This window comes from Porites lutea, chromosome 1 (assembly GCF_958299795.1).
Source record: "Porites lutea chromosome 1, jaPorLute2.1, whole genome shotgun sequence".
Taxonomy (NCBI): domain Eukaryota; kingdom Metazoa; phylum Cnidaria; class Anthozoa; order Scleractinia; family Poritidae; genus Porites; species Porites lutea.
Genome location: NC_133201.1, coordinates 26343798 through 26353429, shown reverse-complemented (window position 1 = coordinate 26353429; position 9632 = coordinate 26343798). Strand labels below are relative to the sequence as shown.

General features: G+C 38.8%; 1 protein-coding gene across 1 annotated transcript in view; it reads left to right on the top strand.

The window, feature by feature from the left end:
- Nucleotides 1-6220: 6220 nt before the first annotated feature.
- LOC140926911 (uncharacterized) overlaps nucleotides 6221-9632 on the top strand; it is an 11665-nt gene continuing 8253 nt past the window's right edge. Inside the window, exons 1-3 of the mRNA XM_073376588.1 lie at nucleotides 6221-6548; nucleotides 8191-8495; nucleotides 9315-9452. Coding sequence (XP_073232689.1) covers nucleotides 6355-6548; nucleotides 8191-8495; nucleotides 9315-9452 — 637 coding nt within the window. The 5' untranslated portion in view covers nucleotides 6221-6354. The remainder of the gene's footprint in view (nucleotides 6549-8190; nucleotides 8496-9314; nucleotides 9453-9632) is intronic.

The following is a 9632-nucleotide window of genomic DNA, read 5'->3' as shown; positions in this document are numbered from 1 at the left end:
ACGCGTGATCTGATTGGTCAAAAACCTATGGTTTATTATACCGGTAAACCATAGAAAAAGAAATCCAGACCACGAGCCATAAACAAAACCGGCTATCGATCTGCAAACAACGACTTTAGAAAGGCTAAAAAACAGAACAAGTTACTTACCCAGCCCTTCTTAATATTAAAAGCGTTGGTTTCCACATTTTATTACTGAGCGTCACAATTCGCTACTGCCATAGCTTTAGAAGTTATAAAGTACAAAGCTGGAAAACAGTTTACATTTCACGACGATGCCAAATCGCAGAGAAAGACAACAACTGTGTGAATTTCTGGTGTAGAAAGTCTCTAGGAAAACTTAACCATTTGCCAACCAGCAACAAAACGGATAGTTTTAGCATTCTTGATTTATTTTATGTCAAAATTAAATTTCTTAATGAAAGAACTTGTTCAAAAAAGACATCCCTGAACAAGATATGGTACAAAATCGGCCGCTGTAGGTTGTAAACAAGCTGCCAAGGATGATGAAAGATGTCAGAGTTTCGGGCTGGTTTTTTCCAACATTTGCACAAATTATGCGGTGATATCGATGCCATAACCTACCTCATGAACCACCTGACTTCACGAATCGACAAATATTAACGTCAATATGTGGCTACGGCAAAGAAACCTTTCTCCACCACTGACATATTTCCATCGGTCGCTGTACGTGCATACAAAGTTACATGCGACAACTTCGCAAATGCAGCCACGTCGTTACCGCAGCATTTCTTGATCATAATAAAGTCCAGAAAACAGATCTTAAACCACTGCTTTTTACTTTATAAAAAGTGAATGAAGTCCTCCATTACAATAGCTGTCAGTTCCGTCTGTAATAACGAAATTCTTACGGATCGACTTAACAAAATGCGGCTGCGTACAGTCTGGTGTTCAATTAATTTCTACTTATGTAGTAAACAAACCATGAACGTATTCTTTCATTGTACGTTCGCATGAATATGTGTTGACTTTTCCTGTAAAACAGCTTTCATAAGTTATCGTGTAATGAGTGCAAAAACTCGTGTTTTGAAGTGCTACTGTTTGTTGTTTGACTGAACTGAGTTTTGAGAAAGTTCAACGCTGTTTAATCGTGAGTCATGATTGGCTTACGATGACTTTAGAGAGAAGACGTGACATGATCACGGTACTAGAACCATATTTTTTATCTAAAAGACTCCATTCTACGAAAAGTTATTTTAAAAACGCAATAGACCACACTTTCTATGGGTCTACCGGCGTGATAACCCACTTGGGATGTTGGGAGAACACTCGAAAAGCATGTAAATCACTCGCCTTCGGCTCGTGATTTACAAGCCTTTCTCGTGTTCTCCCAACACCCCGCGTGGGTTATCACGCCGGTAAACCCATAGAAAGTGTGGTCTATTGCTTAAATAAACTCGCTCACCAAGCACTCTTCTCACCAATATAATTATGGTTAGGATCGCTGTTTTTCTCAGTAATAATGAGCAGATCTTCCTTTTGTTGTTTGAAATAATAATCTCTCAAGTATTTAAGCCCTTGAACTTTACAATGTTAAAAATTTTCCTTAAATTCGGCAAACTCAGCAGCAGTTTTCTCATATTTGTTTGTCCTCTTGGCGAGAAGTTCCCTGCATGAGCCTCGCATTCATGATCAAGGCCTACTCGTCCCAGGACTGTCGGAGAATACGAATACTGTCTATTCTAATGTTTGGACATTGTTTGAGTGTCAGTGATTGGAATAAGCCACAACTACAAATTTTCAATGTTTGTAAAAGACAAAATTTAGAATTCCAATTCTTAGAAAAAGCGAAAAGTTAGAATTCTGATGTTTGCAAAAGCGAAAATTCTGAATTCCAATGTTTCGGAGAAGGCAAATTTAGAATTCCAGTGTTTGGAAAAGCCGAAATTTAGAATTCCAATTTTTGGAAAAGCAAAATTTACAATTCCACTGTTCGTAAAAGCCAAAGTGTAGAATTTCAATGTTTGGTAAAATGTCAAAATTTAGAATCCGAACGCTTGGAAAAGCCAAAATTTGGAATTCCAACGTTTGAAAAAGCCAAAGTCGACTAGAATTCCAATGTATGGAAAAAGCCAAAGTTTAGTATTCCAATGTTTGAAGAAAGCGAAAATTTTTGAATTGCATGAAATGTTTCGAAAAACCCAAAATTTAGAATGCCAATGTTTGGAAAAGCCAAAATTCAGAATTGCAATGTTTCAAAAAAGACAACGTTTAGAATTCCAATGTTTAAAAATGGCAAAATTTAGAATTCCAATATTTGGAAAAGCCAAAGCTTAGAATTCCAATGTTTGATAAAAGACAAAAAAAAAGAATTCCAATGTTTGGGAAAAGCCAAAAGTTATGATAAAAAGCGTTTGTAGGCCTGCACTACCTTTGCCTCAACTGCCGCTTTTAATAGTTTTAGATTTACAGTTTTGTTTCTGACGGGTAGATTATTATACTCTGGAAGATTCTTAATTTGGACCAAGCAAATTCAGTAGCCTATTTTTGCCACTTGTCTCACACTGAGAGGTCATGAAGCTGGTCTATTTCAGGGAAGATCACTGTTAAAGGCCGCATGTTTCTAGTGAGTAGGTAATGCTATGGGGAATTCCTTGATTTGTACAGAGCAAATCATACTTTTGCCTCTTGACAAAATGAAAGTAGTCCGCTTTGGCATGACATCTGCATATGCAACTTCCTGTCAGTTTGATTACATTTGCTTTGATCCTATTGGACAGTATCTTGACACCTTGAAAGGGGCGTAATTCAAAAATCAATAGCCTGTTTGCAGGCTCACTTTTCCTCGCTGTTTGGCAGCAGAGTCGCCAAAATGTTTTCCCCGAACATTCGCACAAGTAACCCTGCTCGTAAGCTAGTGTATTTGATTCTGAATAGATTAAATCAGGAATGTGTAAATTAAATTTCTTTGTGCAAAGTAAAATGTGTAGAGGTACCACAGACATTACTGCATATGCTGCAATATTTTCCTCACAACTAGTTTCTAAGAAGCAAGCACATCAGGCTAAGCCTTGCTGCAAATGGTCAGACTTTGCCCAAGCGCCAAACAGGGGAAGGAATTTTGCAAACAGTGCTATGGCCTGTTTTGTTATTGTGTGTTATTGGTAGGATGTTCAACTGGACTGAGTCTGGTTTCCATTGCCCTTTTGTTTTTAAAAACAACTCTTCCAGTTACAGTACAGTGTAACTGTGAAACGCTCAAGTGTCAAGGGGGAGGGTCCTTGACTCTTGTTTGGAGATGTGGGTTCCGTTGTTTGGGTTTGAAATCATATCCGTCTTAGTACAAAAAGACACCTAAACATTCTCTACCCTGTGGAGGAGAACTAGCTCCTTTTAAAATGAAATGCTTTGTCAGACTTGGGACAAACATACTTATTTCTTCTGTCAGATGTCTGACGTCAGACGTCTGATGTCATATGTCTGATGTCTGGTATATATGTTCTGATGTCAGATGTTTGATGTCCGACGTCTCATATCAGACAACTGATGTCTCATGTCAGATTGATGTGCAACGTTACTTAGCCTACGCACTCAAAATCATGGAACTGAGTACTAAGTTTTCTTGGGCTCCTATACTTAAGTATGACAGATCATTTTCTGTATTATTATGTTGACAAATTTTTATCATTTTTTAATACGATTACTTGTCCCTACTTCGAATAGCCTTTTTTTGCTAATTTGCAGACATATCTGATACGAGATATCTGATGTCTGATGTCTGAAGTTTGTTGTCTGATTTACGTCAGACGTCTGATGTCTGGTTCTGAAGTTGGTTGTCTGCGTTCAGACGACTGATGTCAGATATATGATGTCAGACGTCTGAAGTTTGTTGTCTGATGTCAGATCTTTCTTGTCTGATAACAGATGTCTGATATCTCACGTCAGAGAGGACGGCTAGAGGTATTTAGTGCCTCATCCAGTATATGAAAGAGGTGGCCCGGCCTATGTGAACATTCTCTGCTCTGTGCACTTCAGTTAGGAATAAGGTAGGGGACGGTATCCCTCCCCTAGATGCGCCGCTGTCATTCTACTCTTGAACCTAAATATGTCCTACGCTCAGTGCCCGGAAATACTTACATGTGAGCTGCGATCGAACATGAAAGGAATTGGGCACAGAATTGAGTAGCGTTATTAAAAGCGAAAAGAGGTAAACTGAAAACTTGAAAACGATTTGCCCGAAAGTCCACTGCAAACAATTTTATCTAGCCACTTTTACTTTTGACATTTCATGACCCTGAAGATGACTACCGCACAGGTTCACAGGGCGATTTTCTCCGTTTGGTCCTTTCTAATGGACTATAACAAACTGCCCTTTCATAACCGCATCGCGCGAGGGGAAGCTCGTTTGAAAATCGGCTTGCCGCTAAACTGGTCCAGTGCTAGGGGTCGCCGAGTTTTCCTCCTTTGTCTCTCTACTATACGCTCAGGTAAACGTCGAATGTAAACCCTTTCAAATCGCTATAAGTCGCCGTTTTCGGCTTCAAGAACGACAATACCATACCTTTAAGGTATAAAGATGTCTATTTTGACCTTATATATAAGAATTCATCTCATTGTATAAGGATAATATGAACCTTTTCGATATTTCCATGCATTTCCTCTAAATAAAAACATTACAACGATCACACAATTTGTGTGGGCTCCTGTGACATGCTGTGACAGGTAATCGAAACGACAGTTGCTGTTAACAACAGTCCTATTCAGGACTACTATCACCCGGACGATCACATTGCACCTACTTATGAAATGACTCCTGGGTTTAAACCTTTCACTGTTGAGAACTCAAGTGAGTCCAGAAAACTTTAGGCAAGCCGTCAACGCATAAATAGAGAGCTTTAGATTCTAAGACGAGAGCGCCTACGAGTATGAGATTTTCTGAATAGTAAGTAGTGCTTGCGCGTGAGGCAGCGTCATTTTGGCGGGAAAATGTGGTAGCTGTCGTCATTCTACTACGAGTTTTAGCGAGAGTGTCATAGTTGCTGAAACAAGTTATCAAATGTTAGAAGTTTTATCATTTTGCAATCGGGAGAGGGCTCAACCTCCTTCAATAACGATAACAGTGCCAACTTTTCGGGTGAAAAAAAGGACAATGAAGAATTCCGGGGTGTCTATTTTTTGACAATACGCGATAAAAACTTTAAATCAAATCTCGTACTCGTAGTCGGTCCCGTCCTCGAATCTAAGCGTCAAGAAAGTTGGCTTAAATATCTAGTTATCAGGGCTGGAAGCTGAAATGTAGATCTGATATAATCCTTTATAGAAAACGTCGCCATGGTGACAGCTAATGACGACAGAATAGTCTCTCTGGGGAAAGCACTTATTTTATAATGCAACCCTACTTAAGTCTTGCTAAAGCCTTGGCCTGCTTTTTTGTTTTATTCTCTCCAAGTTAACAGCACCAAAAATGAGGAAAACTGGTACCAGCAACCTTAACAAAATTAAATGGTTCCCTTTTCCTTTTTTGTTCGCCTATGTGAATAAGGCGGGCATCAAGTATTTTGTCTCACAGGCAACAAAGTCAGCCTTTTTCAAGTATAGTTATTCTTTAAAAGGGTCGTGGGTTTATGTAAAGCAAATACGCTCGAACATATCAACACAATGTTACTCTTTGATTATAATGCCTTTTTGTATAGAAAATGCTCAGGAACACGAGGCATAGAAATAGCTTATAAATTAAGGTGAAGAAACGGAGTATACGTATACGTACTTTTTGTTTCCTAGTATCAGACTTTTATAAATACAGAGACAGGAATAAAGAAATTTCGTATACGTAAAGCTACGTTACTAAGGCTTATTGTTCACACTCAGTTACCGGATAGCTTTTGCCCCGGCACGAAAACCATAACGGATATGGTTTCTGTTCATAATATAAGATCGCTGATTTCGGTGTTATTTCTGTAACCGGAAGTGAAGCTGAGCCGTGCTAATCTCTAAAGTGGAGAGGAGTGGAGAGTCGCATATCGGATATGTGTTTACACTATACAGGATAAGTTTTCGCGTCGGCACTAAAAGCTTTCTGGTTAAGTGTGAACATAACCCTAAGACAGTTTGAAAAGAATTCGGGCGTTATAATAACCAGATGCCATAAGAATAGCCCACCAGACGCTATTCTACCTAAACATGAATTATGAAACTGATGTGCCTGTAAATCCGATATCGCCTTGACTACAATTTAACATGAGAGATAGCAGACCTTTTTTAGATCAGTAATGATTTAGTGCTTAGCGAAATGTTTTTAAAGGCAAAAATAGTATCGCGTTCAAACCTTAGAAAAACATTTAAGTTTATTAATTTTCAAATCTATTCACTTGCTTTTATTTTATAATTTCTAGTCATGCGAATCGGATTGGCTTTTTGTGTTTTAATTCTCCGGTTTATTGCGTTTGTTTCGCGGGCCCGAGGTTCCATATATCAGGATTTTAAGGTGAATTGGTGTCGACAGCGAAAGTGGAGACTAGATTGGGAGAATCTGCAAAAGCCGTGTCAAAATCTTCGTTACAGAAAAAACAATGGGGAACAATACCAAGCGTAAGTTATTATGACTTATCTGTAAACTTGATATTAAATTGAATTAAGCTAAGTGACCAATTATATAATTAAAACAGTAGTCAAGTTAAAGGTCTCAAACTCATTTGAATTAACTAGTTGTTTTCTCCGATAAGAAGAGGATAGGAGACTGCTCAAAACTATAGATCAACAACCAGATTTACTAAGCACCTTCAACTGCCATGAGATTATTAAATTTATTTTGAATCTCTGCTTATGACCTCAGTATCGTATCTTGTACAGATAATTCTAAACTGGCTCAAATCCACAATGCAGTTTCAGGTTTTTTTCGGAGGCCTTGATTCCCTTTTAAATTGTCCCAGACACTAGCTGGTTTCCTTAAAATCAACTAGCCTACATTGTCGTTCCAGTTGACCAATTGGTATAACGAGTCATGAAAGCCTTCGATGCCTTAACCATGAGATTAGAATTTACCAAGGGAATTGATCAGTTCTCGTGATTTGCTCATGGCAAATATAAACTCGAAAAGGATGTGATCATGACCATCACAATCATCATCTTCACCGTAAAATTTTATAACATAAAAGCCTCGGGATTAATAATAGAGTAAACACTGTGATTAACAAAATAAGAACCTGTGGCTTTTTGTTTTGGGCTGATGCATTTCTTATATATTGCATACGTAGAGAGAATGAGCCCTAAGCAAGGTGGTCTCGCTAGGGGTTCTTTAGATTATTTCTTTCCAAGTTAGTTATTGTATAATATATATTTACATTTCGCTTTAATTAGCGAATATATGTGATTGATTATAACAGGTCTAATAATCACAATAAATAATTAAAATCATAAAAGGATGGTAAATAAGGTATAACTATGGAAAATCTCAACCCCTGCGGCGAGGGGTGTATGAAAGTGCAAATTGTGTGGTGTTTGTAACAGGTCGGCCAGTACGTATACTTGAAGTGTTTTGTTTTGTTTTGTTTTTGTCACTTTTAGTTCTCGTTACTAAATTATTCTCCAAACTTCAGCCTGAGGTTCTTAATAGATCTTATTCACGAAACTTGCGATCTTTGCACGCGCTTAAGGACCGAAGGGATAAAAGCAATGTGACGTGGTTTCTCAGGAGGCCAACAAGTGATAAAATTTGCCAATATTCAAGAAATCGCGATCGAGTTTGTTTATTGCAGACAGCAGAAAATAACAACTTTTTATCTCACAAACGATAAAAGCAAGTCATGGATAGAAGTGATCATTGTTACTTTGTTGGATGCAATAAGGACCGTAGATCCTCACAGCAAACAATAACGACGAAGAACGTGGAAAAGTCTAACTGTACATTTGATGCCACGTTTTGAGAGAACAATAAAACTCGACCTCTATTAATCGTATTGGCAGACTTCATCGACTTTATCAGTTGTTTTCTCCCTGAAATACCACGTGACATTGCTTTTATCCTATCAATCCTTAAAGCGCGTGTATATTACCTTAATTCATTCCACTCTGGAGCTGATGTTCAGTATAGGGTCGGCCTATACGCAGTACATACTGGGATTCTAATCGTAGAAGCCTTTGGTGCCCGTAAAATGTGGGAGAGCTGCCATATATGACCGTATGGTCTTATTTTGGGAATTTCTCACTATAATAAACCTTATTTTTTGCACAGGAAGGCGACCTCCCCAGCAGAAAGCAAAATTTTTGATGTGCAGGTCCGCCCTGCGGGGGAATACAGTCGATTCTTCGTCCAGTCTCGCACAAACTCTGCCCGGAGGAAGACAATCGGCGGAGATTCATGGCGGGTATATCTGGAAGGACCTTCCAATGTAGCCGGGACCGTATTTGATCATAACAATGGAATATATGAAGTTCTCTTTCTTATCATGGAGCCTGGTGCTTACAAGATTAATATGATCCTGGATTATACCCTTTGCGATGGGCTAATTGATCCTCCGGTTGATTGGTTTAGAAGTGGTAAGAAAAAGAGGGTTGTAAAATATAGTACTAGAAATACGTTATCGCAAAATCCTCGCGAAGCTTTAAAGGATCAGCAGTAAGAATAAAGGGAAACAAGCCAAAAGGAAAACAAATAATCCCAAAAATAAAATAAAAAAATTTACAAAGTTTAAATTAAAGTATAGCTTTGCCGGGACTCGAACTCGCTTTCTCCGAATATCCTATAAGTGAAGTAAGGCCCTTGACCACGCAGGCACTGAATAATTGCGGACACCCAAGAGATCTATTTAAATATTTGCAACCCGAGTTTCTGCCTCGCTGTGCGATCAACGCGCGCGACTTCGCTCGGAATCATTTGGCAGATTTATGCCCCTATTACCTTTGCTTGAGAGTCAAATAAACGGACAACTCTATAAGATGTAAACCTCGGTAAAACGGACACCTAGAGTTGGTCCGTGTCTTTCTTTGCAGTCAACTCTCTCTTAGACGGACACCTTTAATTTGGGCCCAGTACTAAGTGTCCGTCCTAAAAGTGTCAAATAAAGGAATTAAAGAAAGGCAAAGACCAACTCTAGGTTTCCGTTTATAGAGGTGTCCGTCTTATAAAGGTGTCCGTTGAGAGAGAGACGACAGTACTCCCTTTAATTGACTCTCTACAAGGCGGACTTCACACTTAGATGGACACTCAGCGCCGTTCCCAAAGGTGTCCGTCTAATATAAGAGAAAGTTGACTGTCCTTCAATGGGATCGGCACAAAGTTTATTTCTAGTACATGTTAATGCTAGTTCAGTCCTTTTTACGACTTAATTAATTGACCTCTTCCTTTCTAACTGTCAGCTCACTGCTCGGGAAAGTTAAAGAACGTTCACCTAAGCAATCAGCTATTCTCAGAAATGACCGGATACATCAATCAACCTCTGCAATCTGCCACAAGCAAAACTCTTACAATACCTTGGCAGCGCGTTAGTGAAATGGGTAAGATGAACTTTAAGTAAACCTTCATGTCTCTTACCCGGGGAGGGTGGGAGGGGAGGGGGTACTCAACAAAGATTTAACCTTGAGGCTCCCCCCAAAAGTCAAACCTATTACCCTTCTATATATCAATTTTTACAAGAAAGGCACCCCTTTCGAAAACCTTCTAATAACTTATGGTAT